The 23,642-nt window shown below is 48.6% G+C and overlaps 2 protein-coding genes across 4 annotated transcripts; one reads left to right on the top strand and one right to left on the bottom strand.

The window, feature by feature from the left end:
• Window positions 1-3,049: 3,049 nt before the first annotated feature.
• Window positions 3,050-8,267, bottom strand: POLR2G (RNA polymerase II subunit G). The gene is made up of 8 exons (XM_024347206.3): window positions 8,091-8,267; window positions 7,847-7,956; window positions 6,725-6,884; window positions 4,527-4,577; window positions 4,355-4,420; window positions 4,036-4,107; window positions 3,484-3,517; window positions 3,050-3,266 (listed from the first exon to the last, which is right to left on the bottom strand). The coding sequence occupies exons 1-8, from the start codon at window positions 8,100-8,102 to the stop codon at window positions 3,253-3,255; spliced, it is 519 nt and encodes a 172-aa protein (XP_024202974.1). The 5' UTR covers window positions 8,103-8,267; the 3' UTR covers window positions 3,050-3,252.
• Window positions 8,268-11,767: 3,500 nt separating this feature from the next.
• Window positions 11,768-21,437, top strand: ZBTB3 (zinc finger and BTB domain containing 3). Of its 3 annotated transcripts, XR_010147219.1 has the most exons (3): window positions 15,595-15,807; window positions 16,056-17,738; window positions 19,564-21,437. XR_010147219.1 is itself a non-coding variant. In XM_024347205.3 (2 exons), the coding sequence occupies exon 2, from the start codon at window positions 16,107-16,109 to the stop codon at window positions 17,673-17,675; it is 1,569 nt and encodes a 522-aa protein (XP_024202973.1). In that variant the 5' UTR covers window positions 11,768-11,892; window positions 16,056-16,106; the 3' UTR covers window positions 17,676-18,816. The 3 variants fall into 3 exon arrangements, 2 of the variants coding, with proteins under 2 accessions (XP_024202973.1, XP_522038.2); XM_024347205.3 differs by lacking the exons at window positions 15,595-15,807; window positions 19,564-21,437 and adding an exon at window positions 11,768-11,892 and having other exon boundaries at window positions 16,056-18,816; XM_522038.9 differs by lacking the exon at window positions 19,564-21,437 and having other exon boundaries at window positions 15,583-15,807; window positions 16,056-18,816.
• The last annotated feature ends 2,205 nt before the right edge of the window (window positions 21,438-23,642 follow it).

The following is a 23,642-nucleotide window of genomic DNA, read 5'->3' as shown; positions in this document are numbered from 1 at the left end:
GGCACCTATTAGATGTAGTGAACCTGTATCCAACCTGTCTGGAGCTCATTTGCTCCCAATCTGAGTGGAGGCAGGAACCAGGGAAGGCAGTAGTGAGACCTCCATGGCCACAGATGGGAGAAAGGTGGCTCGCTCCACACACCCAATGCCTGGCAAGAACTATGATGGCTTTGGTGTCAGACTTTTTTTCTTTTTTCCTTTTTTTGAGACGGAGTAGCACCCTGTCGCCCAGGCTGGAGTGCAGTGGCGCAATCTTGGCTCACTACAACCTCCACCTCCCAGGTTCAAATGATTTTCCTGCCTCAACCTCCCAAGTAGCTGGGATTACAGGCACTCGCCACTACAGCCAGCTAATTTTTGTGTTTTTAGTAGAGACAGGGTTTTCACCATGTTGGCTAGGCTGGTCTCCAACTCCTGACCTTGTGATCCACCCGCCTCTGCCTCCCAAAGTGCTGGGATTACAGGCATGAGCCACTGTGCCTGGCCAAAGTCAGACTGTTTTTATTCATTTATTTTTATTTTTATTTATTTTTTGAAACTGAGTCTCGCTCTGTCGCCCAGGTTGGAGTGCAGTGGCGTGATAGCTCACTGCAACCTCTGCCCTCCCAGTTTCAAGTGATTCTCCTGCCTTAGCCTCTGGAGTAGCTGGGATTACAGGTGTCCGACACCATGCCTGGCTAAGTGCTGTAAGTTTTGTATTTTTAGTAAAGATGGGGTTTCGCCATGTTGGCCAGGCTGGTCTTGAACTCCTGACCTTGTGATCCGCCCGCCTCAGCTTCCCGAAGTGCTGGGATTACAGGCATGAGCCATCATGCCCGGCCAATTTTTTTTTTTTTTTTTTTTTGAGACAGAGTCCTTGCTCTGTTGCTAAGGCTAGAATGCAGTGGAGCAATCTCAGCTTACTGCAACCTCCACCTCCCCGGTTCAAGCGATTCTTGTGCCTCAGCCTCCTGAGTAGCTGGGATTACAGGCACGCACCACCATACCTGGCTAATTTTCGTATTTTTAGTAGAGACTGGGTTTTGCCATGTTGGCTAGGCTGTTCTCAAACTCCTGACCTCAAGTGATCCGCGCACCTCGGCCTCTCAAAGTGCTGGGATTACAGGCATGAGCCACCATAACAAGCCCAGACCGGTTTTAAAAAATCACAGCTCACTAGCTGTGTGACCTTAGGCATATTAGTTCACCTGTCTGACCTGTCTCATCAACTATAAAGCGGGATAACGAAATCTACTCCATGGAACTGTTGTGAAGATTCAGAAAAGTGTGTAAAGGATTTAGCATGTTGCCAAGCACATGGTACACTATTAGCCTGTGACCTCTTTAGGAGGCTATAACTTTCAGAATCCCTTAGTACCAATCTTAAAAGCTCAGAAGAGGCGGGGCGCGGTGGCTCACGCCTGTAATCCCAGCACTTTGGGAGGCCGAGGCGGGCAGATCACCTGAGGTCAGGAGTTTGAGACCAGCCTGATCAACATGGAGAAACCCTGTCTCTACTAAAAATACAAAATTAGTTGGGCGTGGTGGCACATGCCTGTAATCCCAGCTACTTGGGAGGCTGAGGCAGGAGAATCCCTTGAACCCAGGAGGCGGAGGTTTCGGTGAGCCAAGATCGTACCATTGCACTCCAGCCTGGGCGACAGAGTGAGACTCTGTCTCAAAAAAAAAAAAAAAAAAAAAAAAAAAAAAAAAAAAAAAGCTCAGAAGAGTTCTGGAAACCATCTCCAGGGCATCCCCACTTGTTCCCTTCCCCACTAGAGTGCCAGGCTTTTTTTTTTTCCTTTTTTTTAAATTAGTGCCAGCCTTTTCAATGCCACACCCTACATCCTCACCAGCACCCACATGCTCAGGATCCATGAGCTGCTTCTCTGTCCATCAATTTCTTCCTTTCAGGCTTGGTGTTATTCCCCTATTTGAGAACTTGGGAAGAACTCCAGTGATCCTCCCATCTCAGCCTCCTAAGTACCTGAGACTACAGATACACACCACTGCGCACTGGCTTTGGGATGCATTATATAATAATTATGATAATTAAAAGTTGAGTGTCCATGATGGACCAGGCTCTATGCCAGCCACTTGAACATATGATGTCTGATACAGCAGCCTCCAAAGAGGGTTTTCTGCCCATTTTATAATGAGGAAACAGAAGGTCATCCAGCTAAGACTCTTTTCTTTTCTTTTTTTTTTTTTTGAGATGGAGTCTCACTCTGTCGCCCAGGCTGGAGTGCAGTGGAGGGATCTCAGCTCACTGCAACCTCCCCCTCCCGAGTTCAAGCAATTCACCTGCCTCATCTCTTATCCTCTTGAGTCCAGCTAAGACTTAAACCAGCTCTGTATCAATCCAAATACCATGCTTTCTTGTTTTCTGCTACAGAGCTCTGTTTCCCAGGGAAGTCAAAGAAAGTTAAAGAAAAAATAATAATAATAATTGAAATGAGATTTCATAGATTAGTAGATAGGAAATGGACAAGCTGGGAAAGGGCATTCCAAGGTAGACAAATAGTATTGCAGAGGTATAGTGCCAGGGAAAATTGGCATGTTTCTTTAATCCTGTAGGCATTTCATACATTTTTTGTCACCCTAACTAGATTGTGAGCCCTTTTACATCTTCAGTTCAGTTTAGTATAGTGATATACTATTGTTTATATACCCAACTTAGGAAGGGCTGTGTTGAGATCCTACAGTCTGTGTCATTACTAGCCTCTTATTCATCTCTCCCTGTCTGCTGTCTCCTCTCCCTTCTTTCCCAGCTATGCTCTTGGTTACTTTTAAGGGCAGGAGAAGAGCAAACACTCTGGAACTAGATCAGGACCCAGAATGCCACTAATGATGGTATCATTTGGAAGCCAAAGACCCAACATCAGAGCCTTGACTTCAGTGAGGTCACCTTTAAACCTGGACAAATGGGTTAGTCAGTTCCCCTGGGTGGCTGAGGCTAGTAGAGGCATCAGTCTAAGAAAAAGAGGGGCTAGTAAGCAGCCAACTCCACAGCCTCTTTAAAGAGTTATTGTTCCTGCTAAAAAAAAAAAAAAAGAAGATAACACTTCCATGAGAACCAAGGACTTTTTATACTTAGAACACATACTGAAAAATCAGGAGGCAGTAGTTAAGCTACAAGAAGCACCAGATGCCTTCTGGGATGAGTTGCCTTCCTTGCCTCCACAACAGCAGCCAGACTGGACCTCTGGACAACATGATAAGTGTGACAATCACACTTCCTAGAGTAGGACCAAGGGTAGGAGGCCACCAGGCTCAGCTTACAAGCCCTGCGAAACCAGAAAAAGCATATCAGTTAGAACCGGAATTTAGGGTAGCCACAACCATGTACTCCTCATCCCAAGGCAAATGTCCTGGATCTTTCAAGCAGACAGCATGAAAGTTTCTTCTGTCTCTCTGATTTGGGCATTGAATCCTATATTACTCCCCACCCCCACACATCCCTTCTCCAGGCAATAACCCCAGCACCTATGATCAGGCACTCACCCAAGTAATCGTCCATCAGGGAGCCAATAGCAAACTGCAAGAAAGATGGTAAAAAGAAAGTGAAGCCAAGATGAGCACAGAACCAACCTCCACCCTGCAGCCCCAGGCCTTCTGCCCATCCATCCCTTCTTCCTGGCAGAAGAGCACAGAACCCCCTGAAACTGTGGGTGGTAAGAAATCGACAGCTCTCGGCCAGGCGCGGTGGCTCACGCCTGTAATCCCAGCACTTTGGGAGGCCGAGGCGGGTGGATCATTAGGTCAGGAGATCGAGACCATCCTGGCTAACATGGTGAAACCCTGTCTGTACTAAAAATATAAAAAATTAGCCAGGCATGGTGGCGGGCGCCTGTAGTCCCAGCTACTTGGGAGGCTGAGGCAGGAGAATGGCGTGAACCCGGGAGGCAGAGCTTGCAGTGAGCCGAGATCACGCCACTGCACTCCAGCCTGGGTGACAGAGCAAGACTCCGTCTCAAAAAAAAAAAAAAAAGAAAAAAGAAATCGACAGTTCTCAGCTCAACCTGGTATAGGTAGAGAGGTGGGGAAAAGACTCACAATGTCATTCTTGTCCACACGGGTCCCCACAATCTTTAAGCGGATCTCATCGTCCTGCTGAATCACAATATCCTGAGGAGAGGAGGGAACAGTGTACAGATGCTCCTCAGTTTATGAGAAGTTACATCACAACCACTTCACTGTAAGCCCGGGGGCATATTGAATGCACATCACTTTCACACCATCATAAAGTCATAAAATCATGAATCAAGCCATGGTAATTCGGGGACCATCTGTACTCAGCCATCCCCAGGCCAATATTCTCCCTCAGGATGGCTGATTCTCTCCTTGTCTCCCTGACTTCTTTCTGTCCACTCACCTCATCCATTGTCTTGTAACATGGTGGGTTGGAGTTAGGATCAAACTCCATCTCTGAAGGGATGGACTGAAAGGAAAGTGAGATTAGGTTAGCACTTTAAATGGATGCTTCAATAGATGGTAATGAATGGGTATCTGTCTTCCTCAGCCCCACCCAGTGTGCCCAGACTTACATGTCGAGAGATGAAGCAAGACATGGGCCCAATTTCTGTGAAGAGTCCAACCTAGAAAAAAAATGAGTGATCTTACGGCCGTGCACGGTGGCTCACGCCTGTAATCCCAGCACTTTGGGAGGCCGAGGCCGGTGGATCATGAGGTCAGAAGTTTCAGACCAGCCTGACCAACATGGTGAAACCCTGTCTCTACTAAAACTACAAAAATTAGCCGGGCATGGTGGCGTGCACCTCTAATCCCAGCTACTCAGGAGACTGAGGCAGGAGAAGCGTTTGAACCCAGGAGGCGGAGGTTGCAGTGAGCCGAGATCGCACCATTGCACTTCAGCCTGGCAACAGAGCAAGACTCTGTCTCAAAAAAAAAAACAAAAGAGTGATCTTGCCTTTTCTTTGTCCCCTCAAGTGTTGTGTTTTTGTTTTTTGCTTTTTAAATTTTGAGACAGGGTCTCACTCTGTTGCCCAGGTTGGAAAGTAGTGGTGCGATCACAGCTCACTGTAAATTTGAACTCCTGGGCTCAAGCGATCCTCCCACCTCAGCCTCCCAAGTTGCTGAAACCACAGGTGCACACCACCATGCTAGGCTAATTTTTAAAAACTTTTTGTAGAGACAGAGTCTTGATATGTTGCCCAGGCTGTCTCAAACTCCTAGGCTCAAGCAATCTTCCCACTTCTGCCCCCCAAAGCACTGGGATTATAGGTGTGAGCCGGCCCACCCAGCCCTTTTCTCTTTTTTTTTAAGCTTTCATTTGTATTTATTTATGTATTTACTTTGAGACAGAATCTCACTCTGTTCTCCACTCTGGAGTGCAGTGATGCAATCTCAGCTCACTGCAACCTCCACCTCCCAGGTTCAAGTGATTCTCATGCCTCAGCCTCCCGAGTAGCAGGGACTACACGCACATGCCACAATGCCTGGCTAATTTTTGTATTTTTAGTAGAGATGGGGTTTCACCATATTGGCCAGGCTGGTCTTGAACTCCCACCCTCAGGTGATCTGCCCACCTCAGCCTCCCAAAGTGCTGGGATTACAGATGTGAGTCACTGCGCCCAGCCTAAGCTTTCATTTTAAAGTATTAAAGAGCTTAGGCCTGGGACGTGTTAGTCCAAGATTTGAACACCTGTTGGCCACGTGATCTTGGCCAGTACACTTAACTTCTTCCAAGCTTCAGCTTCTGTAAAAAGCACCCACTGGCCGGGCACGGTGGCTCACGCCTATAATCCCAGCACTTTGGGTGGCTGAGCCAGGCAGATCACCTGAGGTCGGGAGTTCGAGACCAGCCTGACCAACATGGAGAAACCCCATCTCTACTAAAAATACAAAAATTAGCTGGGCATGGTGGCGCATGCCTATAGTCCCAGCTAGTTGGGAGGCTGAGGCAGGGGAATCGCTTGAACCCAGAGGCGGAGGTTGCAGCGAGCCGAGATTGCGCCACTGCACTCCAGCCTGGCAACAGAGCTAGACTCCGTCTCAAAAAAAAAAAAACCCACCTTTTAGAGTCATTGTGAGTCTCTGCACATCACCTAGCCCATAGTAACTACTCAATCAACACAGGCTTTTATTGTTATGACTATTAATACTGACTCTCTTGCCCTCTGAGTTAGGCAGGGCAAGATTACCATATAATTTGAAAGTGCAGGCTGGGCATAGTGGCTCAAGCCTGCAATCCCAGCACTTTGGGAGGCCGAGGCGGGTGGATCACGAGGTCAGGAGATCGAGACCATCCTGGCTAACAGAGTGAAACCCCGTCTGTACTAAAAATACAAAAAATTAGCCGGGCGTGGTGGTGGGCACCTGTAGACCCAGCTACTTGGGAGGCTGAGGCAGGAGAATGGTGTGAACCCGGGAGGCGGAGCTTGCAGTGAGTGGAGATCTCGCCACTGCACACCAGCCTGGGTGACAAAGCGAGACTCCGTCTCAAAAAAAAAAAAAATAGCCGGCCATGGTGGCACGTGCCTTTAGTCCCAACTACTTGGGAGGCCGAGGCAGGAGAATCACTTGAACCTAGGAGGCAGAGGTTGCAGTGAGCCAAGATCGCACCACTGCACTCCAGCCTGGGCAACAGAGCAAAACTCTCTCTCAAAAAAAAAAAAAAAAGTGAAGTGACTTAGCCAAAGGCACAGAGTTATGAAGTGGAGCCAGAACCCAACCCAGATCTTCCGAGAGACTACCCCACTGCCTCTCCTATGTATGGTCTCACCTTGTTGACCTGAGTGACAACAGCATCCACGACCTCCCCTTTAAATGGCCGGAAAACAATGGCCTTGTACTTAACTGGATAAAGGACAAAGCCTCGGCCTGGCTGGATCACACCAGCACCAATATTGTCAATGGTGGTGACAGCAATTACAAAGCCATACCTGCAAGGAGGATGAGAAACAGGAAGACACTGTGTGTCCAAGAGCCTCTAAAGACATCTGCAATAAAAGTCACTGAGCTCTTGGGGGTAGGGTCGGGGAGAGCAAAAGGACAAGTAGATAGCACCTCTGGTCCCAGAGAGCTTAATGACCAAAAGAAGACAGAACAGAGATCAGTATGTGTAAGACCAAATGCTGTTCTGGTAATTTCACAATAAATGTCCAAGAAGGCTGGAGTCCTTGAGGCAACAGATCTCAATCTTCGGGATGCCTGAGAATCATCTTCTTAAAATGCAGATTCTCAGGTCTGCCCCAGACAGTCTTGATTCTGTAGGGAATAAGGAGGCTCAGGAATCTGCATGTTCCTGCAGGTTTTTCTGATGCTGGAGGCCCAAGTACTCCACTGCCCTGAGCTGGGTCCCAGCTCATTAATATCAGAGAGGCCCCTCTGTGCAAAGCCCAGAGATGGTCAAATCCCAGTCTACTTCCTTCCTCCCCCAAACTCTCGATCTGCTTTTTCTGGTCATTCATTCAGAAGATATATAGAGGCCCATGGTGTGTGGTCCCTGGGCACAGGGGATAAGAGAAAACCAGCAGAATGACAGAGGGAGAGCAGACACAGGAACAATGATTACACTGTGAGATCCACAGGGGCTGTCCTCATTCTATCTTGTTCCCATTCTACCTTGTTCTGAGCCCAACACGGGTCCTGGCACACACCAAGGGTTTTTAAAATGTTTGAGGAGTAAATGAATGAGCAATCTCAGCTGAAAGAAGGAAGTCTTATTGTCCAGCATTGCAGAGGGCGCCCTGGGAACCCAAAGCAGGAAGCAACTGGCTGCCTGAGAGAGGAGAGGGGTCCCCAGAGTGGGTGGCAGGACGAGTAGGAGTTGGGGAGGGGTTGCAGGTATAGCGCCCCGTGTGCGCATCGAACGATCTGGCGGTGCGGTGAGCTCGACACTCACTTCCCTGTGCAGGTCCCCTCCACCTCGGTGAAGAGCTTCTGCTTCACCGTGTTGAGCAAGTTGGGGCCGAAGTAGCGCGGGTGCAGCAGGATTTCGTGCTCTAGGGAGATCTGCGGAGAAAAGTGGGATGGCGACCAGGCCAGGCGCTGGCAGGTTATTGGACGACAAGGGGAGCCTCGCGCCGGCGCCTGGCCTTGCTCTTCCTTTCCACCCAGCCCTTGCCGCCACCCTGAGCCCTGCTCACATGGTAGAACATCTTCCCAGACCAGGTAGGCAGGCAGAGTCCACACCTCCGACAGTCCCTGGGAATCCACCGGAAACACACTTAGACGCCGCAACCCCAGTTCCGCGCTTGCTGCGACTAGGAGGGCGGAACTCCACCTCCTCCGCGAGGGCGGAACTCCACCAGCTCCGCGGGTCTGATTGGGCCTCGCCGTCGTGGGCGAGAACCACTAAGCCCCGCCCCTCATCCCCGCCCCCCAGCCATCAAACGGCAACTTTTTTTTTTTGAGGCGGAGTCTCCCTCTGTTGCCCAGGCTGGAGTGCAGTGGCGCGATCTCGGCTCACTGCAACCTCCGCCTCCCGGGTTCAAGCGATTCTCCTGCCTCAGCCTCCCGAGTAGCTGGGATTAAAGGCATGTGCCATCACACCTGACTAATTTTGTATTTTTAGTAGAGATGGGGTTTCTCCATGTTGGTCAGGCTGGTCTCAAACTCCCAACCTCAGGTAATCCACCCACCTCGGCCTCCCAAAGTGTTGGGATTACAGGAGTGAGCCACCGCGCCCGGTCGGCAACTATCTGAATTGCTTGAACCTGGGAGGCGGCCCGAGATCTTGCCACTGAACTCCAGCCTGGGCAACAAGAGCGAAACTCCATCTCAACAGATAGATAGATAGATAGATAGATAGATAGATAGATAATAGATAGATTGATTGATTGATTGATAAATGCTACCACTTACTGCTTTCTTCCTAGATGCCTGGGCAACAAGAGCGAAACTCCATCTCAATAAATAAATTAAATAAATAAATAAATAAATGCTACCACTTACTACTTTCTTCCTAGATGCCAGACACTGTGCTAAGCGCTTGATATAATTCTCTCCCTTAATTATCATAATAATCTACAGAAATTGGTGTAGAAATAAAAAAATGTTTACGAGCCTTAGCCAAAAGGCCAAGAAGCTACAGAAAATAATGAAATGCAGGCCGGGCGCTGTGGTTTACGCCTGTAATATCAGCACTTTGAGAGGCCGAGGCGGGCGGATCATGAGGTCAGGAGATTGAGACCATCCTGGCTAACATGGCGAAACCCCGTCTCTACTAAAAATACAAAAAATTGGCCGGGCGTGGTGGCACGTGCCTGTAGTCCCAGCTACTCAGGAGGCTGAGGCAGGAGAATCGCTTGAACCTGGGAGGCGGAGGGTGCAGTGAGTTGAGATCGCGCCACTGCACTCCAGCCTGGCGACAAAGCAAGACGGAGTCTCAAAAAAAAAAATAAATTTAAGAGCTATTGGAAGCCCAAAAAACACTTTAAGGCTCGAGATAGATATGACTGCGAGTCACATATAGTTTACAACTTCTGTTCTCAGATTATAGATTAACTTTTTTTTTTTTTTTTTTTTTGAGACGGAGTCTTGCTGTGTCGCCCAGGCTGAAGTGTAGGAAATCCATGACTATTTCATCCTCTGTTAAAAAATGTTACATGCGCCGGGCACGGGTGGCTCATGCCTGTAATCCCGGCTACTCGGCTACTGGGGAGGCTGGGGCAGGACAATTGCTTGAACCCGGGAAGCTGAGATTGCAAAGAGCCGAGATCGCTCCACTGCACTTCAGCCTGGGATGCAGAGCAAGACTCCCTCTCTCTTTTTTTTTTTTTTTAATAGAGACGGGGTTTCTCCATGTTGGTCAGGCTGGTCTCGAACTCCCGACCTCAGGTGATCCGCCCACCTCGGCCTCCCAAAGTGCTGGGATTACAGGCGTGAGCCACCGCACCCGGCTGACTCCCTCTTAAAAAAAAAAAAAAAAAAAAAAAAAAAAAAAAAAAAAAAAAGTTACATGCAAATCACGAGATCAGAAGTTCAAGACCAGCCTGGCCAAAATAGTGAAAACCCATCTCTACTAAAAATACAAAAAATTAGCCGGGTGTGGTGGCAGGTGCCTGTAATCCCAGCTACTCCAGAGGCTGAGGCAGAAGAATGTCTTGAACCCGGGAGGCGGAGGTTGCAGTTAGGCAAGATCTTGACACTGCACTCCAGCCCAGGCAACAGTGCGAAACTCCAAATAAAAAAAAATTGGAAAAAAAAAGTTACATGTACACTTCCCAAAAAGAAACATTGTCTATAGCCAACCAAATTGCTATAACTATGTACCAATCTTCTGTGAAAAAATGTAATCCTGCTAAAAAGTCATGTGTGCTTGCCTATATAAATGAAATCTTAACTTTCTTACTTCACAACACTGACTCCATTCTTCTGGAGTTGGTGTTTCCAGGTGTTCCATTCTCATACTTCGCACTTGAAAAAAACTCTAAATTAGGTTCTGACCCGTCGGATTATTTTAGGTTGACACTGATACTATTATTATTCCTTGACACTGATACTATTATTATTCCTACCTTATAAATAAGCCAGAAAAAGATTAAGGGGAGGTATTTGGGTATGAATAGCTGACCTGCTCCAAAGCTTGTGTTCCTTTTTTTTTTCTTTTTTCTTTCTTTCTTTTTTTTTTTTGAGTCGGAGTCTCACTCTGTCGCCTAGGCTGGAACTTAGTGGTGCAATCTCGGCTCGCTGCAACCTCCGCCTCCCAGATTCAAGTGATTCTCCTGCCTCAGCCTCCCAAGTAGCTGGGATTACAGGAGCCCACCACCACGCCCAGCTAATTTTTTTTTTTTTTTTTTTTTTTTTTTTTTTGTATTTTTAGTAGAGACCGGGTTTCACCATGTTGCCAGGCTGGTCTCGAACTTCTGACCTTAGGTAATCCATCTGCCTCAGCCTCCCAAAATGCTGGGATTACAGGCCTGAGCCACTGCGCCCGGCCCCACCTTTTTTTTTTTCTTGAGAAAGGGTCTCATTCTGTCACCCAGGCTGCCAGGCTGGAGTGCTCATTGCATTCCCCAGCTACAGGTATGGGTCACCATGCGTGGGTAATTTTTTATTTTTTGCAGAGATGTGGGTCTTACTCTGTTGACCAGGCTAGTCTTGAACTTCTGGCCTCAAGTGATCCTCTTGCTTTTGTCTCCCAAAGTGTTGGGATTACAAGTGTGAGCCCTCACACCTGGGAAAGTCGCATTCTTCACTACTGTAAACTCTACTGCCTGAGACTGAAACTTTGGATAAAAAAGACACCAAAGCAATGACAAGGATTGTTGTGTCTGCTCCTCAAAGTGTGTGCACGTAGAGCCTGAAAGCTCAGAACAGCAATTCTGAAGTTGTAGTCCCCAAAAGAACCTTTCAGGGGATTGGTGAAGTGCTCTTCTAGTTACATGTCTGTGTGAGACCAAATTTTCTTCATGTATTTCAGTCAAAACAATATATCCTAATAGCTAATAGAAGCAGATGTGAAAATCGAGCTGTCTCCTATCGAAACAGTGTGATATTGTGAAATATACGTTTCTTTGACTCTATTTTCTGCCATACAACTCCTAAATCTCTAAAGTGATTTTTTTGGTATGCTAATGTTAACTGATGGCTGGCAGGCCCTAGGTAGCTTCCGGATGGGGGCTGGTCACCATAAAGAGCAGGGCATGATTGGAAGGTTGGGGTTTTCAGCCCACCCCCAACTTCTGGGGAGTGGAGGGGGTGCTGAACTGTTGAGTTGATCACCAATGGCCAATCGTTTCAGCAGTCATGCTTGCATAATGAAGCATCCACAAAAATCCAAAAGGACTGGGTTCAGAGATTCCACATAGCTGAACACCTGGAGGTTCCTGGAAGGTGGCACACCGGAAGAGGGCTCGGAAGCTCCACATCCCTTCCCCCATACCTCACCCTAGGCACCTCTTCATCTGCATCCTTTCAAATAGCCTCTATAATAAACCAGTAAAGGTAAGTAGGTGTTTCCCTGATTTCTATGAGCCACCCTAGCAAGTTAACCAAGCCCAAGTAGAGTGGTGGGGGCCTAGATTTACAGCTGGTCAGTCAGAGGCATAGGTAAAACAGCCTGGGGCTTTTGACTAGCATCAGAAGTCAGGGGCCATGTCTGGTAAACAATAATTTGATTAAAAAAAAAAAAAAAGGAAGGGAGGGAGGGAGGCAGGGGAAAGAGAGAGACAAGAGAGAGAAAGAAGAAAAGAAAAAGGGGAAAAGAGAGAGAGAAAAGAAAGAGAGAGAGAGACAAAGAAAGAGAGAGAGACAAAGAAAGAGAGAGACAAAGAAAGAAATAGAAAGAAGGAAAGAAAGGAAGGAAGGAAGGAGAAAGGAAAAGAAAAGGAAGGAAAAGAAAAGAAATAAAAGAAAAAAGGAGAGAAAAGAAACTAGTACTGGGGGGCCGGTGGGGAGGGCGGTCTTGGGATCTGCACCCTAAACATTTGAGATCTGAGGTTATCTCCAGGTAGACAGTGTTGGCATTAAACAAGAGGACACCCAGCTGGAACTGCTTGCTTGTGGACTGGGGAAAAAACCAACACATTTGGTCACACAGTAGCCTTCTTTGTTGATTGTTGTGGTGGTGTGAGAGGAGAGAAAAACAGTGTCTCCCCCCAACCCCCCTGTAAAACAATGCCATTATTCTCACGACATATTTATTGATTTTGGTAAATAGTTATTTTTCCATCTCTATTTTAAAAAAATACATATATATATATATATGCCGGGGGCGGTGGCTGACGCCTGTAATCCCAACACTTTGGGAGGCCGAGACGGGCGGATCACCCGAGGTTGGGAGTTCGAGACCAGCCTGACCAACATGGAGAAATCTTGTCTCTACTAGAAATACAAAATTAGCCGGGTGTGGTGGCGCATGCCTGTAATCCCAGCACTTTGGGAGGCAGAGGCGGGTGGATCATGAGGTCAGGAGATCGAGACCATCCTGGCTAACACAGTGAAACCCCGTCTCTACTAATAATACAAAAAATTAGCCAGGCGTGGTGGCCGGCGCCTGTAGTCCCAGCTACTCGGGAGGCTGAGGCAGGAGAATGGCGTGAACCCGGGAGGCGGAGCTTGCAGTGAGCCAAGATCGTGCCACTGCACTCCAGCCTGGGCGACAGAGCGAGACACTATCTCAAAACAAACAAAACAAACAAACAAATATAAATATATATGAGGCCAGGCAAGGTGGCTCATGCCTGTAATCACAACACTTTGGGAGGCCAAAGTGGGTGGATCACCTGAGGGGTCAGAACTGCAATGAGACAAGATCACCCCACCGCACTCCAGCCTGGGCAACAGAGCAAGATGCAAAAAAAGAAAAATAAATGAAAATTAAATTAAATTAAAAATTAAAAAGGTCAGGCTTGGTGGCTGACACCTGTAATCTCAGCATTTTGGGAGGCCAAGCTGGGAGGATCACGTGAGCCCAGGAGTTCAAGACCAGCCTGGGCAACACAGAGTCCCCCTTCTCTATTTACAACATATACATATTTTTTTATATATTTATATAATTTATATATTTATATTTACATATATGTATATATAAAAACATATATATATATTTTTTGAGATGGATTCTCCTGCCTCAGCCTCCCAAGTAGCTGGGATTATAGGTGCCAAGCTAATTTTTATATTTTTATTATTATTATTTATTTATTCTTTTTTTTTTGAGATGGAATTTCACTCTTGTTGCCCAAGCTGGAGTGCAATGGCGCGATCTCGGCTCACTACAACCTCCGCCCCCCAAGTTCAAGTGATTCTCCTGTCTCAGCCTCCCAAGTAGCTGAGATTACAGACATGCGCCACCACACCCTGCTAATTTTTGTACTTTTAATAGAGACGGGGTTTCTCCATGTTGGTCAGGCTGGTCTCGAACTCTCGACCTCAGGTGATCCACCTGCCTCGGACTCCCAAAGTGCTGGGATTACAGGCGTGAGCCACTGTGCCCGGCCCATTTCTTAGTTTTAATTCCTATACAGTAAATATTGTATGGCTTGTAAGAATGAACACAGTGTCTTGAAGAGGCATGATCTCAAGCTAAGGCCAACATATCCTGAATGTATGTAGCACAAGTTTGTTGTATAGATGAACTCTCCCTAATTCTGGTTAGGTCTGATCGGAGGGCCTGACTGCAGAATAAAGTAGAGATGCTTAGGGTGGTGGGTGAAGGAGTGAGGATTAGGGCACCGAGTTTACTCCTCTAGTAACACTACCTGGGTCAGATGGGGCAGTTATCAGTGACTCCCAACTTATAGCTTTTTCCTCTGAAAAGTAGAGGAAAGTAGCCTTTCCTCTACACACTTTGAGAGTGTGTAGAGACTCTCAAAGATTTCTTCAGTAGACACGGTTTTTGCTTCTTCTCTCCTGTTCTGGGACATTTTATGACCCTGACCCCATTCTTACCCTTCCTACCAGCACCTGCTCAGCACGCTCTGGAAACAAAGAACACTCTATCCTCTCACTGTAAATTGACTGTAGAGTCCAGGCTAGGGACACCACGACATCATCCCTGTAGCTGCTAGTTCTTTCATGCCATCACTGAGCCAGGAGCCCCGGAAACTTAGCTTGGAGGAGTGGAGCAGTAGGGCATCTTAAAATGTTTTTTTTTTGTTTTGTTTTAGATGGAGTTTTGCTCTGTCTCCCAGGCTGGAGTGCAGTGGCGCTATCTTGGCTCACTGCAACCTCTGCCTCCTGGGTTCAAGAGATTCTCCTGCCTCAGCCTCCCTAGTAGCTGGGATTTCAGGCACGCGCCACCATGCCCAGCTGATTTTTGTATTTTTAGTAGAGATGGGGTTTCACTATGTTGGCCAGGCTGCTCTTGAACTCCGGACCTCAAGTGATCTGCCCGTCTCAGCCTCCCAAACTGCTGGGATTAAAGGCGTGAGCCACCGAACCCGGCAAATCTTAGAATTTTTGAGAGGAAGGGACCTTCAAGAGACAAACGCAGTTCAGGGACGTGGGGCTATTGCCCACAGTCACCAGTTGGTTCTCTTTTTTTGGTGGGGTGGGGGGATAGGGTCTTACTCTGTCGCCCAGGCTGAAGTGCAATGGCACGATCTTGACTCACTGCAACCTCCGCCTCCCGGGTTCAAGTGATTCTCCTGCTTCAGCCTCCCCAGTAGCTGGGATTACAGGCGCGCGCCCCCAAGACCTGCTAATTTTTGTATTTTTAGTAGAGACGGGGTTTCAGCATGTTGGCCAGGCTGGTATCGAACTCCTGACCCCAAGCGATCCGCCCTCCTCGGCCTCCCAGAGTCCTGGGATTACAGGCGTGAAGCACTGCGCCTGGCCTAGTTGGTTCTCGTTTTCCCTGTCAGCCTGTAGCGGGAGTGGCGTGCTGTCAGCTCGGGTCCGACACTGCAGGGTTCCCGACCTCCAGCCTCCCCAGGAGAGCGCCGCATTCAGCGACTCGGAGCCGGGTACCTCCTGCCTGCTGGATTAGGTAGAAGGAGAAGCTCAGCCAATCCTGAGGGCTCGGAGGCAAGGAAGGCGGGACGAAGAGGAAAAGTTGAGGACAGGAGCGCCACCCAATCCAGCGCCTGACTGCAAAAGCGATGGCGGCGAGCACCCAATTGTAGACGGCAGTTAGAGGGAGGATGGTTAGTGGAGAGCGGACCAATCCGTGACAGGGGAGGGCAATCTTAAACCAATTAAAGCTGAGAAGGTGGGAAGGGGCGGAGCTCGCCCTGTGGCTGCTCGGTGGTGGGTGAGGTATCAGCTTTCTCCGCTAGTTCCCACCCTGGGAGTCCTTAGCCCCTGGAATGCGTGAGGGAGATGCTTAGGGAGTTCTCGAAGTGGGGCGTAGAGGCATCGCCTGGCAAGGCCTGGGAGCGAAAAAGATCTCTACTTCGTGGAGCCGTTGGACGCTACCGGGTGGGCATCAAGGAAGCGGAGGGTGGCTAAGGGGCGGGACTTCCGGGGGCAGGGCTTATCGGACAGGGGTGGGGCCTGTTCTAAGGTTAGGCCGAGGTGGGCGGAGCTAATGGGAGAGCTTTGGGTGTGACCTAGGAGAAAGAAGGGCAGTAACTTAAGCGATTGTTTTGGAGTGGCAAGTGATAGTTAAGGGCTGATAAGGTTGCTGGGGAGGTTACCTGTCTTAACTCACTGCCCTTTTTTCTCAGGGAGCCACTGGTGGGGACCTTTTTTGGGCCCCCTTTCCTTCGTGGGGTACTATGGAGTTCCCAGAACACAGTCAGCAGCTGCTGCAGAGCCTCCGGGAGCAGCGGTCCCAGGGTTTCCTTTGTGACTGCACCGTGATGGTGGGTAGTACCCAGTTCTTGGCCCATCGGGCTGTGCTGGCCTCCTGCAGCCCATTCTTCCAGCTTTTCTACAAGGAGCGGGAATTGGACAAGAGGGATCTGGTGTGTATTCACAATGAAATTGTCACAGCCCCAGCCTTTGGGCTGCTTCTGGACTTTATGTATGCTGGCCAGCTGACCCTGAGAGGGGATACCCCTGTGGAGGATGTGCTGGCAGCTGCCAGCTACTTGCACATGAATGACATCGTCAAGGTGTGTAAGCGGCGGCTTCAAGCCCGGGCCCTGGCAGAGGCAGACAGTACCAAGAAGGAGGAGGAAACCAACTCACAGCTTCCTAGTTTGGAGTTTTTGTCTAGTACTTCCCGTGGCACCCAACCTTCGTTGGCATCTGCTGAGACATCAGGCCACTGGGGCAAAGGGGAATGGAAAGGCTCTGCTGCTCCCTCACCTACTGTCCGTCCTCCAGATGAGCCACCAATGTCTAGTGGGGCTGACACTACACAGCCTGGCATGGAGGTTGACGCACCACATCTGCGGGCACCTCATCCACCAGTGGCTGATGTCTCTCTTGCCAGCCCTAGTAGCTCCACTGAGACCATTCCTACAAACTACTTCTCTTCTGGCATCTCAGCAGTTTCATTGGAGCCACTGCCATCTCTTGATGTGGGTCCTGAGAGTCTGAGGGTGGTGGAACCAAAGGATCCTGGAGGACCACTGCAAGGCTTCTATCCCCCAGCCTCAGCCCCAACGTCAGCCCCAGCCCCTGTCTCAGCTCCAGTTCCATCCCGGGCTCCAGCCCCAGCTGAAGCTGAGCTGGTCCAGGTGAAAGTTGAAGCTATTGTGATCTCTGATGAAGAGACTGATGTGTCAGATGAACAGCCTCAGGGTCCTGAGAGAGCATTCCCATCTGGAGGAGCAGTGTATGGGGCACAGCCCTCCCAGCCAGAGGCTTTTGAAGACCCAGGGGCAGCAGGACTGGAGGAGGTGGGGCCAAGTGACCACTTCCTGCCAACAGACCCTCATCTACCCTACCATCTGCTGCCAGGTGCAGGGCAGTATCATCGAGGACTGGTGACCTCACCTCTGCCTGCACCTGCATCCCTGCATGAGCCACTTTACCTGTCTTCTGAGTACGAAGCAGCTCCAGGAAGCTTTGGGGTTTTTACTGAGGATGTTCCCACCTGCAAGACATGTGGGAAGACCTTCTCATGCTCTTACACACTACGGCGACATGCCACGGTGCACACACGTGAGCGACCCTACGAGTGCCGCTACTGCCTGCGGAGCTACACGCAGTCAGGGGACCTCTACCGCCACATCCGCAAGGCTCACAATGAGGACCTGGCCAAACGCAGCAAACCAGATCCAGAAGTGGGACCCCTTCTAGGGGTGCAGCCTCTCCCTGGCTCCCCAACAGCAGACAGACAGAGCAGCAGTGGTGGAGGGCCACCTAAAGATTTTGTACTTGGCCCCAAAAACTAACATCTAAGGGAGCATGAGCTGATGCTAGGCTGCTCTTACCATCCTTAGATGGCAGCTCAGAAGGTTGGTGGCACCTTATCACCCCTGCTGGGTGACAAGAATAAAGGCTCTGCCCAGGCTGAAAGTTCCTACCCTTTTTTTTTTTTTTTTAATCTTTTATTTTTTTGAGACAGAGTCTCACTCTGTCACCCAGGCTGGAGTGCAGTGGCGCGATCTCGGCTCACTGCAAGCTCAGCCTCCCCGATTCACGACATTCTCCTGCCTCAGCCTCCCGAGTAGCTGGGACTACAGGCGCCTATCACCATGCCTGGCTAATTTTTTTTTATTTTTAGTAGAGACAGGGTTTCACCGTGTTAGTCAGGATGGTCTCGATCTTCTGACAGATCTGACCTCGTGATCCGCCCATCTCCACCTCCCGCAGTGCTGGGATTACAGGCATGAGCCACCGCGCCCAGCCGCCTTTTTTTTTTTGAGTCTCGCTCTGTCACTGAGGCTGGAGTGCAGTGGCGCAATTTCAGCTCACTGCAACCTCTGCCTCCCAGGTTCAAGCGATTCTTTTTTTTTTTTTTTTTTTTTTTGAGACGGAGTCTCACTCTGTCCCCCAGGCTGGAGTGCAGTGGGGCGATCTCGGCCCACCACGCCCGCCTAATTTTTTGTATTTTTTAGTAGAGACGGGGTTTCACCATGTTAGTCAGGATGGTCTCGATCTCCTGACCTCGTGATCCGCCCGCCTCAGCCTCCCAAAGTGCTGGGATTACAGGCTTGAGCCACCGTGCCTGGCCTCAAGCGATTCTCTTAACTCAGCCTCTTGAGTAGCTGGGATTACAGGAACGCGCCACCACGCCCAGCTAATTCCTGTATTTTTAGTAGAGACAGGGTTTCACCATGTTGGCCAGGCTTGTCTCAAATTCCTGACCCCAGGTGATCTGCCCACCTTGGCCTTAAAAAGTGCTGGGATTAAAGGCGTGAGCCACCATGCCCAGCCTCCTACCCTTTTCTTTGCCCAGCCAGATAAGCAGGACTTTATGGGGCAAAGCCTATGTCAGCTTTCTCCAAAGGCATTGGGAATTTTCCTGAGGTGTAATCGCTTCTCACTGTATGTTCTGGAACATAAAGCTAGCAATGAAAGTATTTCTTTGAACTGGTGTTGGCTGGTTTCTTCTAAAAACCTGCATGCTTTCATACCTCTCCTTTTTTTTTTTTTTTTTTTGAGACGGAGTCTCTCTGTCACCCAGGCTGGAATGCAGTGGCGCGATCTCGGCTCACGGCCAGCTCCGCCTTCCTGGTTCACACCATTCTCCTGCCTCAGCCTCCCTAGTAGCTGGGACTACAGGCGCCCACCACCAAGCCCGGCTAATTTTTTGTATTTTTAGTAGAGACAGGGTTTCACTGTGTTAGCCAGGATGGTCTCGATCTCCTGACCTCGTGATCCGCCCGCCTCTGCCTCCCAAAGTGCTGGGATTACAGGCGTGAGCCACGGCTCTCCTTCAGTTCTTTTTGGAATGTTACATCTGTACTTGGGGTAGGGGTAGGGGTCAGATTGCTCATGAGGAAAAAAGTGGGACAGGCAGAGGGCGATGTAGCCTTTACTTAGGAGAAGTATAGAAATTAAGGAAGCTTATAAAATTATGATTTATTATTGCAGTCGAGCTGTCTTCTGGGCTTTATCAGACATTTCGTATAAATACTCATTTAATCCTCAACAACGTTAGGAGGTATGATGTCCACTTCCTGTTTTGTTTGTTGTTCATAAACCTGAGACTTAGAAATCAAAGTTAACTTGTTGAGGGTCACAGAGGCTAGTTAAGGGGCAAGCCAGCATTTGAACCTGGCTTGCCACTGCAAACACCCTGTCTGCTATACTGGTTAAAAACATTGTTTCTTCCAGGTGCGGTGGCTCATGCCTGTAATACCAACACTTTGGGAGGCCGAGGTGACCAGCCTGCCCAACATGGTGAAACCCCATCTCTACTAAAAACACACAAAAAATTGTCTAGGTATGGTGGCTCACACCTGTAATTACAGCACTTTGGGAGGCCGATGCGGGCGGATCACTTGAGGTCAGGAGTTCAAGACCAGACTGGCCAACATGGTGAAACCGTCTCTACTAAAACTACAAAAATTAGCCAGGAGTGGTGGTGGGCGCCTGTAATCCCAGCTACCTGGGAGGCAGAGGCAGGAGAATCATTTGAACCCAGGAGGTAGAGGTTGCAGTGAGGTGAGATCACGCCACTGCACTTCAGCCTGGGTGACAAGACTGAAACTCCACCTCAAAAAAAAGAAAAGAAAAATTATCCAGGCTTGGTGGCGGGTGCCTGTAATCCCAGCTACTCAGGAGGTTGAGGCAGGAGAATTGCTTGTACCTGGGAGGCGGAGGTTGCAGTGAGCCGAGATCGCATCATTGCATTCCAACCTGGGCAACAAGAGTGAGACTCTGTCTCAAAAAAAAACAAAAACAAAACATTGTTTGAAGGGCTGTTGGGGTGGCTCATGCCTGTTCTCTCAGCACTTTGGGAGGCCGAGGTGAAGGATTGCTTGTGGGTAGGAGTTACAGATTAGCCTGGGCAACATAGTGAGGCCTGCCTGTCACTATAAAATAATAATGAAAAGTTGAACTTAGTTAACCAAGAACTGTAAGTTGTTTTCTTTTTCTGTCCTTTTGTGTATTTGGCTTTGTTGCCTTGTTACCTCTGCTTTCCCCACTGAAAGACCTTTTGTTGATAGAACAGGTACTGTATTGATGATTTGAAATTTTTGCCTCAAGTTGTAGATATGAATTGACTTCTTTGAAGATGAGAAACTGGAAGGCAGGAAACACTAAGGCCCATAGTGGCTGATTAGTGGCGGGAGGTTGAGGGTCTGAGGTGCTGTGGCAATGATGGGTGCTTGCAAAACCTAAAGCAAGAAACTCAGGATGAGAGGATCTTACAGTTCATGTAGTCCAACACCCTCACTTGAAAAGTGTGACGACAACAGTCTAGGGAGGTTTAGGTTACTCACCTAAGGTCACGCAGGTGGTTACTGACAGTGGAGATAGCAAAGAAATGGGAGTTTGGGGTGCCATCATGGGATGGGGGCAAAAAAGAGCTCTGGGAATGTGTGAGGAGTCTGGCCCCGCCTGTGCTGTAGGAGGGCCTAAAGGTTTGCCTACAAACTTTTTCTTGGTACATAAGGACATGAGTGCAAATAAAGCAGGAAGGAAAACAGAAATAGGCTGGTCGCGGCTCACGCCTGTAATCCCAGCACTTTGGGAGGCCGAGGCGGGCGGATCACAAGGTCAGGAGTTGGAGACCAGCCTGGCCAACATAGTGAAACCCCATCTCTACTAAAAATACAAAAAATTAGCTGGGCGTGGTGGCAGGCGTCTGTAATCCCAGCTACTCGGGAGGCTGAGGCAGGAGAATTGCTTGAACCCAGGAGGCGGAGGTTGCAGTGAGCCGAGATCACGCCATTGCACTCCAACCCTGGGTGACAGTGCGAGACTCTATCTCAAAAAAAAAAAAAAAAAAGAAAAGGGGGAAAATGACAAGTAAATATTCTTCTCTCTTTTCGAGTCTGTGTCATATTCAGCACTGTGAACCCTTACCAGCAAGTGACTATTTTTGAGTTACAGGAAGGAAAGGTGAGCAGCCATGTGGCTAAAGAAAGCTCCTTAACTAGGACATATGGGAAGCAAAAGATGGTTAACATTTTTCTGCTGAATGAATTCTACATTCTTTCACATTCTTTGTGTTGAAATAAACTTCTAGCTTATCTTTCAAATGGCTCCTAATTTTATTTATGCAAGTATGTTACTGCTTTAATTCCTTGATGAAACAAGGCAAGATATAAATAAATACAATAAAAGCTATTCTAGCTGGGTAGAACACCTTTTCAAAAGTCTTCCCTAGAGTAAATATCAAATCAAAATGCCTTTATGAATCAGTTGCCCTTAAAAGGGTGGATTTTACGGTCTGAATATCTCAATTTCAACAGAAACACAAAACAGAAAAAAAAAACCTGGTTGTCTCAGAACATCAGTTCTTAAAATCAAGGCATAATAAATGGTCTATATGTGTAGACAATTTTGATGTAGATGATCTCTCCAGACAGTCTGGGGAACACAGGAACCATTGTATTGATCAGACTGTGGTCACATGTACTACTTAGCTAAAGAGGTTCTGTTCCTGGTGAGATTCTCCTGAGAAGCAAGCATTTGCTTTCAATATCCAGCATAAAGGGCATGTTTTCTTGCAGGTGGCAGTCAGGAATCTGCAATATTTTTATTTATTTATTTATTTATTTATTTTGAGACAAGGTCTCTCTGTTTCCGAGGCTGGAGTGCAGTGGCACTATCAGGACTCACTGCAGCCTCAACCCCTCTAGCTCCCAAGCAGCTGGAACTACAGGCATGCACTACCACGCATGGCTAATTTTTGTATCTTTTGTGGAGATGACGTTTCGCGCTGTTGCTCAGGCTGGTCTCAAACTCCTGGGCTCAAGCGATCCACCTGACTTGGCCTCCCAAAGTGCTGGGATTTCAGGCATGAGCCATCATGCCCAGCCTGCAAGATATGTAAAGCAGTAGCTATCACAGTTACAGCCACTGTGGCCTCGTTATTATTACTATTTTTTGACGGAATTTCGCTCTTGTTGCCCAGGCCAGAGTACAATGGCATGATCTTGGCTCAGTGCAATCTCGGCTCACTGCAACCTCCGCCTCCTGGGTTCAAGCGATTCTCCTGCCTCAGCCTCCCTAGTAGCTGGAATTACAGGCTGCGCCACCATGCCTGGTTAATTTTTTTTGTATTTTTAGTAGAGACGGGGTTTCTCCATGTTGGTCAGGCTGGTCTGGAACTCCCGACCTCAGATCCGCCCCGCCTTGGCCTCCCAAAGTGCTGGCATTATAGGTGTGAACCACCGCACCCAGCCTCATTTTATTTATTTTTTTTTAGTTTGATTTTTTTTTTAGACAGAGTCTCCCTCTGTCACCCAGGCTGGAGTGCAGCGGTGGCTGGGATTACAGGCATAAGCCACCATACCCAGCCTGTGGCCTCAGTTTATCTGCTGGATGGTAGGAACAGTTTATGCCCATTTGTAGAGATGTGATCAATAATTCTTTCTCATTTCCACTGGTCTTAATGCTCCCATTCAGGGATTCAAGGAACCATAGGCTCCTGGGGATCAGCTCATCTAATTTCTAGTCTAACACTGAATCCTCCTTTTGCCAGTTGTTATCAAACCTCCACTTGAGGCCGGGAATGGCACCTCACACCTAGAATTCCAGCACTCTGGGAGGCCGAGGTGGACAGATTATTGGGAGGTCAGGAGTTCAAGACCAGCCTGGCCAAGATGGTGAAACTCTGTCTCTACTGAAAATACAAAAATTAGGCAGGCATGTCAGTGTGCACACACCTGTGGTCCCAGCTACTTGCTTGGCGGCCAAGCCAGGAGAATTGCTTGAACCTGGGAGGCAGAGGTTGTAGCAAGCCAAGATCACACCACTGCATTCCAGCCTGGGGAACAGAGCGAGACTCCATCTCAAAAAAAAAAAAAAAAAAAAAAAAAAAAAAAACCAGGCCAGGCACGGTGGCTCACACCTGTAATCCCAGCACTTTGGGAGGCTCAGTCTGGTGGATCACAAGGTCAGGAGTTCAAGACCAGCCTGGCCAAGATGGTGAAACCTCATCTCTACTAAAAATACAAAAATTAGCTGGGAGTGCTGGCGGGCACCTGTAATCTTAGCTACTCAGGAGGCTGGGGCAGGAGAATCGCTTGAACCTGCGAGGCGGAGGTTGCAGTGGGCTGAGATCATGCCACTGTACTCAAGCCTGGGCTACAGAGCGAGACTCTGTCTCAAAAAAAAAAAAAAAAAAAAAACCTCGGCCTGGCGTGGTGGCTCGCGCCTGTAATCCCAGCACTTTGGGAGGCCGAGGCGGGCGGATCACAAGGTCAGGAGATCGAGACCATCCTGGCTAACACGGTGAA

This window comes from Pan troglodytes, chromosome 9 (genome assembly GCF_028858775.2).
Source record: "Pan troglodytes isolate AG18354 chromosome 9, NHGRI_mPanTro3-v2.0_pri, whole genome shotgun sequence".
Taxonomy (NCBI): domain Eukaryota; kingdom Metazoa; phylum Chordata; class Mammalia; order Primates; family Hominidae; genus Pan; species Pan troglodytes.
This window is presented reverse-complemented; position numbering and strand designations above follow the sequence as displayed.